The sequence below is a fragment of the Salminus brasiliensis genome, chromosome 7 (assembly GCF_030463535.1).
Source record: "Salminus brasiliensis chromosome 7, fSalBra1.hap2, whole genome shotgun sequence".
NCBI classification, from domain to species: Eukaryota; Metazoa; Chordata; class Actinopteri; order Characiformes; family Bryconidae; genus Salminus; species Salminus brasiliensis.
In genome coordinates, this window is record NC_132884.1 from 27,141,762 (window position 1) to 27,158,321 (window position 16,560).

The 16,560-nt window shown below is 41.7% G+C and overlaps 1 protein-coding gene across 3 annotated transcripts in view; it reads left to right on the forward strand.

The window, feature by feature from the left end:
• The first annotated feature begins 4,198 nt into the window (after window positions 1-4,198).
• Window positions 4,199-16,560, forward strand: part of negr1 (neuronal growth regulator 1) — a 163,825-nt gene continuing 151,463 nt past the window's right edge. For all 3 annotated transcript variants that reach the window (XM_072684373.1, XM_072684374.1, XM_072684375.1), the window contains exon 1: window positions 4,199-4,582. In XM_072684373.1, the coding sequence (XP_072540474.1) occupies window positions 4,413-4,582 (170 nt within the window). In that variant the 5' untranslated portion in view covers window positions 4,199-4,412. The remainder of the gene's footprint in view (window positions 4,583-16,560) is intronic.

Consider the following 16,560-nt stretch of genomic DNA (forward strand, 5'->3'; position numbering starts at 1 on the left):
CAGATTTCTCAAACATTTCATTTTAGTGAGTTTAGAGAGTTAAGCAAATAAATGCGGCCAATTTAAAGTAATGGTTGATCCTTTGCAGAGTTTTTTGGGGACAAACGTGAACATTTTCTAATTTCAGTCCTGTCACACGACCGAAGACATACACTGCAAGACACAAAGACACAAAAAAGTGAACAATGGAAAGTAAGAAAGTAAAAAAATAACACATGGTGAGGCAACAGAGATGACAGAGCATCTCACCAAAATAAGAGCCAAAAGTCTGGTGAAATGAATTCAACACAATGAAATAATGAGCATGTGCAGAAAAAAAACAGGCATAATACAGTCTGACTACACCAGAGGTATGCAAATTGCAGCTCACTAAGTATTCTGGAATAGTGCGCAAGGGAATATTAGGAATACTAGCTTGATACATGTTTTTAAAATCCAAATTAAAAACGTATTTGTTCAGGCTATCATATGCCTGGAGTATTAGGTGTCTTTATACTATAGTATAGTAAACTACGGTATTTTACCCTCTGAAGGCTTTGCTTATCTTCCAGTGGAAAGCACCTTGGAGTCATTTGTTCCTGGTTAGATTTGCGGTGGCTCCAGAGCCAACCTGGAATCTTTGGGTGCAAGACAGAAATACCCCCTGGACAAAGTGCCAGTCTACTGCAGTAAAATGAAATGGTACCAGTTCATTGCAATAAAATGAAATGATAGCATTGTTTTAAGCCTCAATTTAGGACGATTGTAAGGGCCAGAAAATGTAGTATTTTGTTAGAATTGTTGTGTGTGTGAGTTGTGGGGCCCAGTCTTATACCTTTGTATGGGGCCCAAAATCTCTCACACCATCCCTGCACCCAACCAACCACAGCTACCACTTGAAATACCACAGGAACCACCATAGCAACCTTAGCAATACCAGAGCACCCACTCATCAACACTTAAGAAACCACCTGAAGTGTCTTAGCAACCTGCAGCTGGTACACCCTAACAACCACCTGGAATAACTTATCAACCACCCTATACTATAGCAATGATCTGGTATACCATAGCAACCATCTTGGAACACTTTTGCAACACCTTAGCAACCACCTGACATACTGTTGTTTGCATTCGGAGGCTTATCCCACCTTATACTACCTGTGGTAGCTATACCAGCCCTCACTACGAGCTTAAAATAATAAAGTAAATTCTGCATATTATACTCAACAGTCAGTGATGAAAAAATCACAGACGATGACACTGGGGGAATATGAGATGATGACCGAATGCATACAGGACGTGTTTCAGTTCTCTGCTCTCCTTTCCCTGACCAAGACCATTCACTGCGAGTGACATCAGTGTCAAAAAGACTTTAGGACTGTAGGCAAACAAACAAGAGCGACTGCTGCTATATGACTGTGTAATTTATAAGTACATTGTGCTGGAATTGGGGATTCTGCTTACCATGCAAAAAAAGTGAAATCATTGGGGCAGAAAATTGCTTTTGCTTGTTAATACTCAATGCTGATTCATCACTGAAGGCTATGTTACACAGAATGATATCTCGCATGTGGCTCTCATATATAGACAAGATATAGGCTGATGTGAAAGATAGGCTCGCCTTTTATACGTTCCCTATGTTCTCGCTTAATCTCTACTTCACCTGCATGCACAGGCAACACCTGCTGAACTGATGTGGAGTGATGAGTTCCCTAATGAGGACATCGTGGATCTTTCTGTCAAGAGTCAACGTCTATTTCTATAGACTGCATGTTTGGGTGTCTGTGCTCTCTGTGCAATGAGATTTTACACAGGTCTTCAGCTTCTTTATGTGGGCTCATGATGTCTGAGTTAATAAGTCACATGCACTCGCCGTGAAGCTGAGCACGTTTCCCTTTTCCCAAATGTGTCGGATCACCTAGCAAACTTGTAACGACTGTAGGCCTGCTGCCCAAAAGTTGCAGACCATAAAGCGTAACCAGGGCTTTCTAGTCAAAGTTATTAAAGTAATGAGTGGTTACAAGCATGGCAAATCGCCTATTTTGGGGCAATTGTGCTGTAATGCTGTTTCCCAGTGCTGCTCCAGGAGTAATGAGCTGATCAGTGGAGTCAGGGGTGTTGGAGCAGGGGAATGCTCTGAAATGTACAGTGCAGGTGTTCTGCAACACCACGACTGGGAAGCTTTACCATCAAATAAAAGCAGCAAACTAGGATCGATATATCTGATATATGAGTTCCTCCTCTTTTTCTTGTCAAAGTATTAATAAGTGTGTGCCTTTATTGTTTATCTGGGCTGACGACAGTGCACTATATTTGTGAGCCCAGGCCAGTGTTTTTCAGTTGCACCCCTGGAGGCCCACCTGCACTGCACTGTTACACCTGCACCTGAGTCATGTCATTGTCTAATGATCAAGTCCATCTCAAGTTAAATCGGGTTCTCTCATTTATACTGTTAGAACATGGCATCCTTATTTATGATGGTGACAGTTCCAAGCAGCTTACATTTTGTCACATCATGAAAAGCAAATGTGTTTGATTTTGTTTTGGTATGATTATGACCAACAAAACATAATCACATATGTTTTGTTATTATGAATATTTGCCATCTTCTCAAAGTGGACTGACCGCCCCAGAAGCCCATCTGTTCTACTGGAATTATGGGATTGAATAGCATCCAGCATTTTTGCCTGGATGTAGCGCAGTAGTTGGGTACTGTTTGGCTGCTCACTGGTGGATAAATATTGTGGTTTTAGACACATTAATCGTTCTGGAGTTTTATCTTGGCACTTATTTTAAATACAAAGTATGTGATTATGGACAGTGTTACTGAGCCTACACATTTAGAGTCAGCTAAATATTATAGTAATAATGGCCTATTTTTTTTTTTGTTAAGAATTTGGGCATGCTTTGTTATTGTATGTGTGTGTGTGTGTGTGTGTATTTATGGTTAGTGTGGCGTAATAGATAACACCACTACCTGCCAGTGAGCTTTTATAGCATGTGGGAGACGGGGGTTCGACCATGCTTTGCTACACCAATGGGCCCACCTTGATACATATATATATATATATATATATATATATATATATATATATATATATATATATATATATAGAGGCATGTAAAATATTAGGACAACCTTTTTTTTTTTTACTTTTTTTGGTCATATTTAAACATTAATTAACATTAACATTATTATTTTGTTAAAACAAATTGGACTACTTAAATGTACTTAAAGTGTGAGTTAGGTCACACCACATCAGCTGTGATGATTAGAACATGATTAGACAGGATCACCATGTGGTATCACCTATGGCCAGATCCAGAGAGCCCTCTAAAGGCTTCCGAAAGAAGCTTGTTGGTGCATATGTGTCTGGAAGGAGATTAAAAAAAGAACAATTAGAAATGAGCTGTTCCACTGTCCGCTAAACAACTTTCAACTGAAACAACAGCCATCAGGGCCAGGCCAGGCCTTCCTAGCAAGTTCAGCCCAAGAGCAGAAGCAGAAGAATATGTCTCCAACAATCCTAAAATGTCATCACGGGACTTTGCCACAGTTCATGTCAAAGAACATGTATCTCCCATCAGAACGAGACCTGCACATGTGTGATTTTCATGGAAGGTGTGAAAGTAGGAAATCCTTGCTGTCAACAAAAATAATTCACCTGCCCAAAGCACACTGTTCTAGAAATCCTTTAAAAAGTCTTATTAAAAAAAAAAAAAAAAAGATTTCTTCAGTTTTGTCTGTTTAGTCTCTCAATACTGTTAAAAGAGGATCAAATGTTCATGTTTAAATATGGTAAATTTGTAAATTTGTACTTGAATTTTATATCATGTCCAGTACATAATCTATTTTTTGTATTTAATGTATGTTGTTCCCAATTCAAACAGTCACAATCATTACAGTGATTATTTCCTAGTGATAAAGGCCTAACACGCAGGTAATACCGGGCTAATGTGGCGCGCCTTTGAGCCAGGAGTGTTGACGCGGTCCGTTCCTCAAAGGGTTAAGCGCTCCATCCCGAGCTACAGGGAGCAGGTTGCCTGGGAAACGGCCGCCTGGCAACAGGATCAGAGCCTGGGGGGGTGAGGGGTGTGTGTGTGTGTGTGTGTGTGTGTATGAGAGAGAGAGAGAGAGAGAGAGAGCGTGTGTGTGTGTGTGTGTGTGTGCTGCCTGATCTGCTCCCATTCTTCATTTCCTCACTAGATGGTGTGAGAGCCGCTGGAGAGCAGCAGCCCAGCCTTCCCCGCGCTCAGTCACTCGAACCAAAACAAACCTGGGAAACTACGCGGAGCGCCAATCCTCGGGGTTTCTAAGGAGGGAAGAGCGGGATTCGTCTAATTTTCCTTAACTCTTCTTTCTGTTTTTGTTTCGTATTTTTTTTTATTTGTATTTTTTGATAACGACGCGGAAAAGCCTCGACCCAGCGGTGATGGACATTATGATTGCCGTGCAGGATGCGTGTGTCTCCGGTCAGTGGCTCACCGCTATAATTCTCAGTCTTTGCTGCTTTTTGCCTTCGTGCTTACCCGCTGGCCAAACTGTGGACTATGCCTCGAGTGAAAGTGTGGTCAGCAGACAAGGGGACACGGCGCTCCTGAGGTAGGAGAAAGCAGCGGCTAACTACTAGAAACTAGCTAAACTTGATGGTACCTCCTGCACAGCTCATGAGTGCTAACCGCCACACCGAGGAGGAGAGCGTTAGTGCTCCCCGTCCGTCCATCAGCGCTAACTGGGTCATCATACAAACAGCCAACGGTCCGTAACGGTGGTCCTCTTCCCCGTGGGCTCCCCTCTAACACTTAGCCTAGCTCAGACGCTCCTCAGACACGCACTCAGTCGGCTAGCTTAGCCGGTGGGGTGCCGTGTTTTGATGGTAGTTAGTTATGCTATCTTTTGAGTTTAGGGGGGGACCTTTTTTAAAGAATGGATTTTCTGCTTATTTCACCTCCAGGGTTCAGTTTCAGTGATTGTGTAACGAGGCTGAGAGAGAGGGGTTTTTGTAAACCCCGCCAAGAGGGCATGTTTTGTCCAGTCCAGTTACAATGAAGTCATTCATGATCTCCCCCTGAACTCCCTGCAAAGCGGGCTGCGCTGGTAAAGCCCAGAGCAGATGAGCCCAGGAGACAGGGGGATGTAATTGAATATTAACCCTTGCAGCTTTATTTCTTAGCGGGGATTAGGCTGTATGAAAGCCGCCTGCGGGCATCAGGAAATCAGCCGGTTTCGCTCGGCACACCATCGCGGCGATAAGGGTTTAATTAAGTAGCCTGTAAAACTGAACTCTGCCGAAGCTCTGAAGGTCCGGTTCACTCCGATGATACGAGAGCAGGTGTGTGTGTGTGTGTGTGAGAAACAGCTGGAAGTTCCCCCCAGACTACAGCGTTTTCTTTGCCCTCATACAGAGAGAGGGGGAATGGGTGTGCCTTCATCGGGGTCTTTTACAACTTTGCTCTCGCCGCTGCCCCAAGCTGCAGTCTCTAGTGCCATCTGGGCATTTCGGTTAAGTAAGGGCTGCACTGACCGGGCAGTGGAGGAAGATGCTGTACCTGGATCAGTTGGATCAGTTTCTTTTCTTTCTCACTCATAGAGGCAGTTCCTCTGACCGCCCCCACCCCAAAACGACAGCCTTCAGTGGGCACAGGGCACCATCTTCCTTATATACTGTATAATGTCTTCAGTGTTCAGAGTGGACACTTCTCTAAAACAGGGGCTTAGAGACATACAGTGCCGGAGCTTCTCGATTGGCCTGACAATAATAATAATAATAATAATAATAATAATAATCATCTCCTTTTCATATGTATGCGCATGGAGCAGAATTAATGTAAATAACAGGGCAGAGTGGATCTGATCAGATGTGTGCTCTGTGAAATCTCCAGCGTTTGATTGATGGCAGTAAGTCGTGGTCACGCCTCTGTGGTAATTTGGCTTGCCAGTTGACTGACCTGTGTCTAAAAGCTGCTCCCTCTCTACAGCGAAGGGTTGATTCCAGTCCCAGGGTTGTAATAAAACACGCAGGACGTGTGTTTATGCTATTTCTATACTAACGAGTGAACAGGTATATAATACATATAGATGGAGATATCTGGAAGCTTCTATGGTGCTTACAAACCCTCCCAGGTTAAGTTACATTGGTGCTTCTAAAATTTTAGGATCCAAATACCTGATAAATTGATTTACAAGATTCCTGTTAGATATCAAGGCCATTGCTGATATTGCTATAGTCATATTGATCATCAGGCTGCCATCTTATTTAATAAACAACAGTAATATTTCACCACCTTCATAATGTGTAATACGTACTGTACTCCTATATTCTTACAATGAATAGTTAAACATCGACACTGCGGGCCCCCGGGTGGTGCAGCCCTCTGTGTGTTGGTTCTATCATTGGGAGACGGCTTGTTTGATCCCCCGTGATGCCACAGCCATCCTTGATCGGGGGTCACAGAGGGTGCAATTGGCTCACTCACACCCCTACCCGATGCTAACCAGTCTGAGTGTCTGTTGGCTGATGTAACTGAACTGTAACAGCTGTCCAATGATGTTGCGTTTTAACGTATATTTGATGTGGAGGAAGCCTATGGTAGCCTTCACCCTCCCATTGTGATATTGTGTGACTGGGGAGACCTAGCTACTGAGCGGGAATTGGAAAAGATGAATGTGTGAAAATTGAGATAAAATTATTATAACTGAAAATATGAAATGTTATTATTATTATTAACATTATTGTTGTTATATACATATATACAATATATGCAAATATATATACAATAATTCAGTGAGTGTTTGTTGTAAGCCTGTTGTGAATTGTCCATTATTATCAGCGTTGGGCATCTTGTTGGGGTGCATGTATACTTGTAGTTCAGTTCCCTTGGTCCAGATTAAGTTAAGTCAAGTCAGATTTATTTGTATAGCTCTTTTTACAACTGTTGTTGTCACAAAGCAGCTTTACATAATTAGTCATTAGTAAAAGACAGAAACAAAGAAGAAAGAAGAAATAACGTAAGTCATGAAGGGTCAAAGACCCCCAGTGAGCAGCCAACGGCGACAGTGACAAGGAAAGTCCCTCAGAGCTGGAGGAAGAAACCTTAGGAGGAACCAAGACTCACAACCCGACCCGTCCTCCTCTGGTCAGAACTATTTATAAATTAATGATAAAAATTACCAAACCAGATACAACAGATAGTTAATAGTTAATAGTGGTAATATTAATAGTGGCAGATAGTTACGAGTCCATTTAGGTTTTAACATGGTCATTAAACAGGTAGCAGTGGTTGGCGGGTGTGCCGCTGGTCTACTTTGGGTGGTGGTGGGTGGGGGGCCTGCTGGTTGGACCGGTAGGAGGCAGCTGGTCTGACGCAGGTAGAGGGGACCTCAGCGGGCAGTCTTCTAGCAGGTCGGGCTGGGTGGCCATTTACTTGGAGAAGGTAAAAAGAGAAAGTTAGTAATGAGAGGAATTTTATGGAGAGTAGAGAATGTTGGGCAGTATCAGAGTGTGTCTGACGACTCCGGCAGGTCTGACTATAACAGCCTAATTAAAAGGAGAGAGCCAGAAGGTAACACAGACACATGTGTTACATTAAGCATGTTTTTGCTAACGTACACCTGTTAATTAATTTCTTGCCATGGAACAGCGCATGATCCTTACTTCACTGAGGCCACTATACTAATGAATGCGATTTTAAGGGTGATTAGTTTTTACACTGTGTAGTGTGCTGTGGTAGTATTCTGTTTAGTACACAGCACACGTGGGCGTGTCTACCCAGAGACTAACTCGTGCACAGCTCTCTTGTTTGGTGCGCATCAGTGTTCGAAAGGAGGCTTTCACACTTACCTTAATGAACTGCACTAACAAAGCAATCACACCAGGGTCTATCGGATCCGTTCGACCGATTGCAGTTTCTTTTCCCATTTGCTGTGTTGCTAAATCAGCCCCAGGAAATGCACGGCATCCCGAAATAATTATGCGAGAAAGTTTCACTCTTCTAGGCTAATGTAGCTAGCCAAAGCACGACAAGGAGGCCATTGTCTAGATTTAGTACACTAAACAATGTAGGAATCCACTTCGGGATGCAGGTAGCACCGGGCTAACAGATGGCTAAAGCCGTGGTCCTGCATAAAAGATGATATACATTCACAAAATCATGAACATAGTTCAGCACAGCTCTTACACAGAAACCCTGCAAATTCACTTTTAAGGGATTGTCTCACAAAGGTAACACTAGCTTCCACTAAGCGAGAAAGGGGCTTGCTAATGCAACAGTAGCGATATTTGACGAGGCCCTTAAGCGGGTCGTGCAAACACCGTGGGAGCCACGTTAGACGAACTCGTCAGTTGGGACCGCGCTAACGCCACGGGTAGCGATGTTAAATGAGGCCTGTAGCCGACTCAAGTATGCTAGACTTTAGTATGCTACAGTGCACTAAAGGGTACTTGCCGACACCGTTGATCAGTGGTAAAATAGAACAGCTGTTCTTGTATTTATTAAATACAATCCCAGCTGTTTTCTGCACTGGAAATATAAAGACCCGAGACCCGGCGGCACAAAGATGACGCAAATATGAAGCCAATCAGCAGATCCCTACTCCGTTAAGCCCTCCCACCGAACGGTTCTGTGGCCCCAAGTATGGTTAGCTAACCGTGCTGAGAAAACTGTAAGTGTTCGGTGCTGAACCATGTCCATGTGGAAAAGCCACAAAAACCCTCTGTGCGGCCAAAGACTTCTCAACACTGGCCAGTTGTTTAAAAAGTGACATCTAAAGTGACATCCTGAGAAACCCTGTGAGATCATCACCAACTGCACCATTGAGTAGCCCTAGGTATGAAAGGCCTACTGGCATTAATACTACTAGAACTTAGTTTCCAGAACCAGCGCTTAAAGCCCTAGGGAATCTAAATCCTTGATTGCTTTCTAATTAGGTTAATATTAGACTTGTGGGCACACAATATGCGTATGCAAAGTAGGCCATATGACGAATGTCTACATGTAGTTCAGCAGAATTCCCCTCTCCCCTTCCTATGTTAATTGTGCGGTCCTTGGGTAAAGCTCATGTAAGCTCTGACCTCACTAATCAGACTTCCTACATTTACAGTTTGGCATGTTGCTTAATTGTAAACGCCAGCCTGACTATTTCCAACTTTACCAAAACTACAGAAACAGTTGTTAAGACTGTGAGTGTGAGTGTATGGCATCTGTGTGTATCAAGCAGCTGCCAGCGTTCCCCCAGTAGTCTCCCAAAACTGTGTGTTCCACAGTGTCACCAACGCATGAAACTGTGGAATGTGCAATATATATATTACGGATGCACCTGCATGGGAATTGCGAGCTGATGCCAATGCCTGGTATTTTTCATGTGCTTATCTGCTGATACCATTAGTTACATTTTAGGAAATTATGTTTGAAAATTGCAGAACACTTGGAGACTTGCTGGAAAGCCCAAGAACACAGTAAAGTAGACTAACCCTTGAGAAATGCCATCTCTCAGTTTGAGGAACCTAAGGAGTGAAAGCTAACCTGGCAAGTATAGCCTGCTGTGATAATTAATATAGGGCTGTCTGCTGCACATGCTAGCCTTTACCCTCCCCGTACTGGTCTCATCATGTGATAGTGGAGTCCTAGCTAGTGGGTGAAAACTGCAGATGCCTGAAATCTAGGAAAATGATGTTGCTTGGATACGGTCATGGGGAATTACATAGGATACATTGATTTTATTACTATTATATTTACATACTAAATGGACAGGTGGGTTAAACATTTTGGGCTGCTTGAGCTTTTGTGGTCGCCTGTGTGTGCCACCAGTCACAAAAGTTTGGGAAACCCTGTTTTACATCACCTTTATCAGGTGATACTCCATGTGTGTGCAAGTGTCTTTACTGTGCTGTAGGTAGAGTTAGGGTTCTGCACAGGAGTACTGCAGTGTGCCCACCCACAGTTACTCTTTTTCTTAAAGTGTCTGCTTTGCTGAGATACATCCCCAGACTCCTGAGTATTCGCAATGAAAGGGCAAGCTGAGTTACTCGAGCTCCCAAATATCCTTTGTCTTTTATGGTCACGAAGGTCTTCTCCTGCAGTCCCGCTGGCCATAATGAGAGAGACTGTCAGACCTGAGCAGCATTCTTATGACCCTCTTCCTGAATGTTATTTGCTTAATTAGTGGAAGAATCACACCTGTAGCATAGGTCATGCTTTGTAGACCTGAGCTACATATCAATTTTTTAGCCATGCCTCTATGCTTTGGGTTGGTGGCCCTTTCTGTAAAATGTAGCCCATTCACACATAGGCCAGCGTGACATTTTTAAAAATAAAGTCGTCAGAAAGGCCAGCGCGCTTTCGTATTCAAAAGTGTGTTCATAATGCTCGTCACAAGTGGATGAGTGTGGGTGTGATGCATGCCGTCAACAGGCCAGTCACGACCGTCCCACTTGTACCAGCTGATATCAGGAGGTGGTCTCTGAGGGTGTGATGCTCTTTGGCCTGTGGCTGAACACTGAGCCCACTTCAACACTTTTCATCTAAATGTGGGTGGTGGCTCCTCCTCTCACCTCATGCCACTCTGCACTCTGTCATTGCTGATTAATAGATGTATAGCCTATATAAAGGGACATGGCGAAATGTGTGAGACGAGTAGATGGATAAAGAAACAATGGTTTCGCTAGCAGCTGTTCGTTTGAAATTAAAAGGAGTTTCAGATGAAGATCGTGACAGAAGGGAACTCGTCATGCACCCGGAGGATCAAAGTGATTCAATTTTCAATGTAGGAAGTTTGATTGGTATCTGGCCAGCCTCGGTTTCCACCCCAATTTCCATTCATTTCTTAAAAGTGCTGAAGTAATAAGCAGCACTGATTCATCTCGACTTTTTTTTTCCTCAATGTTTTTATACCACAGTGATCTTAATATTTTAAACCAGTAGCCGTATTAGTCCATGTAGTTCTTGCTTGGCCGCTGGCTTACTGTATCCAGTTGATCTGATAATATGTTGGTAGTAGAAGATCAGGCATGCATGTCATTTCTTTTTCTCGCTGAAATGCCGTGGAGACCTGTGGTACATTTTATTATTCCAAAGGAGCAGTTGTTTTATAAAATTAGCAAATGCAGTCTTAACAATCAATGTAAGTGTCTGTAATTAGGGTGATTATAATGAAAAATACACAGTAGGCTCAAAATATTGAACCTTTCTGTAGTTCTTTAGTTAAGAGATTTCATTTCACAGTAGGCCCACAGTCAATCAAAGCACCTGCAATTGTGCCTGTAGTGATAAACCAATGTAATGTAATTAATAGGGGTGCACAGAAATATCACAGTCATATCAGTATCTGCAGATAATCATTAAAGACAATTTTCAGCATCAGATGATTAGTTGGACAAATATTTTAAACTGATATTTGATGGCACATTTATTGTATTCTGGAGAGCAAAAACATTCGAAACTCTACAATACTTATTCAGCTGGATTTAATCCCATTTTATAAATGGATATTTTCAGACTGGCCATATGACTAATTTTGATAAACTACATCACAATGCTTTTCTGAGTATATCACAAATATAAATAATCAATCCTTCTATAATACTGACCAACTCACAGCAAAAACATAATTACTTCTAGTTAATGTGATTTAATGCTTTGCAGTGTGGGGGATGTTACATAAAAAAACTTATTTGTACAATTATTTTATTGTGTTTTTAATTGTATAGTCTTTTTTTGTCCATTCTAAATGATCAGATATCAGGGAAAAAAACAAAATATTATGGACATATACATAATGTATCATGACAGTATAGCTAATGTTATTATACTTATGCCATGTTACCCACCCTACGTATATATATATTGTTGGCATGTACATGTACATAAAAAATTTACTGCCATTGGCTCAGAATTCCCATATTGGTGCATCCCTAGTATTTCTTGGCCGTGTAAAATAACAGAATTCAGCAGTTTTCCAAGGTGTTTCCCTACATTACATTCTCCTCCCTCTGTGCTCCTAATGACACTTCTGTTGCCTTTCACTCGCAAAAATATAAATGGTGTTTTGGCAGCAAATGATTTTTGAGAATGTGTTTACATTTGCTTTACTTTTAATATTTTTTTTATGATGTTAGAAATTGTGGGTTGTGAAAGTGGGAGTTTTGATGGGAAGTGGCAAGATGGGTCTGAAAGGATGACTTTAAGATGGGCTTGGAATTTTTTCTAGGGCACTGGAACATTCATCCCCCCAGTGCCCTATAAAATGTAGGGTACCAGTGTGTGCCTTAACTGATCTCGTGTACCCCAGATTGCATTGCAAATCAAACCAACTGACAAGAAAGATATAGATACAGAAATAAACCAACCGCTCCATGTACAGTGGAAATCACTGGAGGCTCCAAGATACAATATTATCCCAATTCTTGAGCCACAGCAGAATTGTACAGTGTTGGGATATTTGAAGGTTTAGAACATGTTATGTAATATAATATGATATCATTCATTGCGATGCGACAGCTTTCTCTAATGAAGTTCACACTTTATTCATCTCAGTTTAGTCTTCTTGTTAAAAAATTGTGAAGTACTCAAACCAACATTAAAAAAAGAAGAACAAAAACGTCCCTGCATTTAAATGTGATATGTCACAGGGTTAAGAGTCTCAGCTTTCCAAGAAATCCAGTACATTTGTAATGCAACCTGCAGGCCTAACATTTGTTCTTAGAACTAAAGTCCAAGTCAAGAATGTCACTGATGATGGTGAAGGAGATCTGCTCGTTGAGAGTGACCCTGATACCCCCTTCTAAAGGTGCTCTAGTTGCCATAACGACTCGGCAAAGTGTTGGGTTACAGTATTTCAGCTTAATCGGGTAGACTGATGTTTCTGATTGCTTGCTGCATTGATTTGTAGGTTGGTTTTGCATTAAACCGGATCTGCAAAAACCTAAACTGCCTGTCTTTGTACAGGAGAAAGAAACAACATGTCTATCCGTTAATTAATAACCTTGCATGCAGGGAGGAACCTAATCTTAGCCCACGTCTGTTTACAAAGCAAACTCCACTGTGACAGCGATTGTCTGAAGGTAGATCTCTTTGTAGACTTTCTCTGCCAAAATGTGGCTACAAAACATCTTGTGACAGGGAAGCTTTCATGTGTTCAGCTTATATTGTCAACTCCTGTTCACGCTAATGAATCATCAGCTTTCAGCCTCTTCTGTCTTAATGTTTAGAAAGGCTATAACTTCAGAGACGCTCAAGCTTTTACAGGTTATTCCAGTCGTTAGTCTAATTTATGCTCACTGCTACTTGGGTGATCCATCGCTAACCTGATAAGCTCCCTGGCAAAATGTCACAAATGACTTAAAGAGCACATGTCATTGAAATGTCCCTTACTTATAATCCTTATATGAAATCTAAGCTGCAAAAATGCCTTGTGTAGAATTCACCGTTGTTGTGATGTCACAATTTCATTTACCCGACTAATTGACATATAATTCACCTATTTGGCTATTCAGCACTTAAGCCCTGCTTATTGCGTTTCAACCTGTACTGCTTTGTGGCACGGTTTAGAGGAGCCAATCACAGCAGAGGTCATTTTTATATATTAGTTTTAAGGACACAGTTACAAAAACTAAATTATATACAACAGAAATGTAGGAAATGTGTAAATTTAACCCCTTAAACTTGTGCATAAACCTACACTACAGTTCTTCACTCCTTTAACTACAGTACTGCTACAATTAGCATCAGTTTCTCAAGCCCTAAAACAGAACCACATGCGCTAAGCTAAAGTGTTACCAAATGTGATAAAGTATTATATTTTGAATATTCTGTTATAAGTTTATTGCGTTTTATATGCACATTTACTGTAAAGGTGATATATCTGATATTTTAAACATTACTATAGCAGCAAACATCATCAGAGCAGCAATGGTAACAAGAACAGGAGCCGGGATCTGCAGGGTTGGAGTGGGTTAGCATGAAACAATATTGTGCCAAAAAAACACCAAAATAACAAATTGAGTTTATGGTGGCACAGCAGTACCTAGCTGCCTGAAATATGAAAGAAAAAAATGAAAAAACGCAAATAGCCTAGGTAGAATAAATAAATATTACAATACAATATATTACACCAAATATTACAACATAACAGAAACAGTGGCACTTGGCCTTCAAGTAAGTAAACAAACAAAAGTGTGTATGAAATTCGCACAACATGTCAGCCTGGACATTAAACACAGACAGGTTAATTAGAACAAGAAGGGCACTGAAATCATTGTATGTCAGTAACAGCTTCCTTTAATAAAGACTCCGAACCATGCTATTGGTAGGTCAGATGTCGGGCAGTCAGATGACCGGATCTTGGCATTTCTAGGTATAAAGTTAGACTGGCGCAGTGCTTCTAGTCAACCTCAGAGGTTGCTGCTAGAGCTGGGCAATATGACAATATTTTATCATATCGGGATACAGACTGGTTATTAGACTGGTTTCATTAGATGAGGTGCAACAGATGTTGAATAAAAAATCACTGTACGGGAGAGTATCTGAATAGTAGTCTCTTGTATTTGAATAGTAGTTTTTAAGTTGCTACTGATGTTTTTAGTCTGTGATTACATGCATCGTGATAAATATAGCGTATTTGTAAAGTCTTAAAATATTGTTATATCGTATTTTTACTATATCGCCCAGCCCTAGTTACTGCACCCACAAAGTGCTAATATCACTGATTATGGCCACCACAGCGTTAGCCTATACATGCTAATGTTTGCCTTTCTGTTTGCCTTTATACGTTCACAAACAATAACAGGACATTTCAGGAAACTCGCTCACCTTGAATTCTGTGTGCAGATCTGGATGTGTGTCTTTGAGCTGTTTAGAGAAGTGCTTAAAGCTTGGTGACACCATTTGTATACTGATCAGCCGACCCAACTCCTGACGCCAGTGCATGTGGAGGTGGTACAGTTACCTTCTCTTACACGTGTGGGCTTATTTTGCGGTCACCATCAGTTCAGGGGAAATCACAATCTTGCACAATTATGCTTTTGTAGTGTCGGTTGCTTTCTGATATATATCCATACAAAACAAGTACCACCAAATTGTAGGATTTTGGTATTGACTTGGTACCGAAGTATCGCTTCTTATGACGTGCTTGGCGCAAATTATGCTGATATAGAGATATGAGATTTTTTTTTGGTCATATTGCCTAGCCATGGTTACACAGGGGGTTGGAGCAGGTTAACCGGAATGCTAACAGTCAGGCTCAGCAGGATTGGAGCAGGTTAACCCGGGATGCTAACAGTCAGGCTCCGCAGGGATGGAGAAGGTTAACCCGGGATGCTAACAGTCAGGCTCCGTAGGGATGGAGAAGGTTAGCCACATTGCTAACATCCTGGCTGCAATACCCAGCATGCTGTGTTTTTGGTATTGCAAATGAATACGAATACTTTACCATTATACTTAAAGTTATCCATCATACTGTATCAGATATAACCATTTCTGTTGTGGAGATATGGAGATATGATTTTTTTTTGTCATATTGCCTAGCCATGGTTACACAGCATTATGCATGAGGTCTCATTCACGCTCCACCAAAGTTACTTTGTGCAATAGCTGGTGCTGCAGGCCTGGAGTGGCAATGATAGAGATGGTATTCTGCCTGTTACAAGTCAGTGTACCGTTAAAATAATTTCGGAGCTCGTATTTTAAGATCAAATTTTAATGGAGTAATGCAGACTATCATATATTCGGTGCAGTAACATTGTGTATGGCTGCTTTACTGATCTGCACATTGTTCTACATCATCTAGAGCAGTACAGTATTGTATTCAGGTACAGTGATGAACAGTGAATGATGATGTGTGAGCCAGCAGTAACCGTTCATATCCTGTTTACTGGCTTCCAGAAGAATAAAGGGATTGTAGCGAAAATGTTTCAGTTTGAAACATTTTTGTTCGGTTTGAGGTGTCATTTTCATCTGGGAAAGCATTTTTTAATCCCTAGCTGGAATAACACCATGGGTGGGGGGGATGTGAAGGCTCTAGTGATTAACACTAGGATTGAAAGTACATACGGATGATTGGGATTGTGGCGAGGGCACAGGAGCTGAGCACTACAACCGGAGCGCTGCAGCTTAAACCTGCGTTCACCCTCCTGCATGTAAAATGTATTTTAGTGGTGGAAGTAGGCCAACAGCAGGCCGGGCTGTGGTAATGCTAGCTTGGCAGAGGGGTGGACGTAGCCAAGGTCTCGCATTGTTTGACCGGTAGGTGTGAATATATGGATTTTGCGAACTCCTTTGTGAGGCTGAGGATCTTCAACTCTCAGAGGCAGCAGCTGCCACAATAACATTCCACAAAAAAGTCAATGATACGCAGTTTACACGTAGCAGCATGATGCTGAATCCTGAAGGCCTGTGCTTTGTACAGTCCACTTGCATAATGACTGCCTCCATTTGGGGGTGTTATTACTTTTCAAAAGGCAGGAAGTAACCAGCCAGTTCTAGAAGGTGAAGTGATAAAAGCAGAAAAAATGGCCAAGCATTACGATATAAGCCATCTTTGACAAGGCCCAGATTGTGATGGCTAGACAACTGGATCAGAGCGTCTCC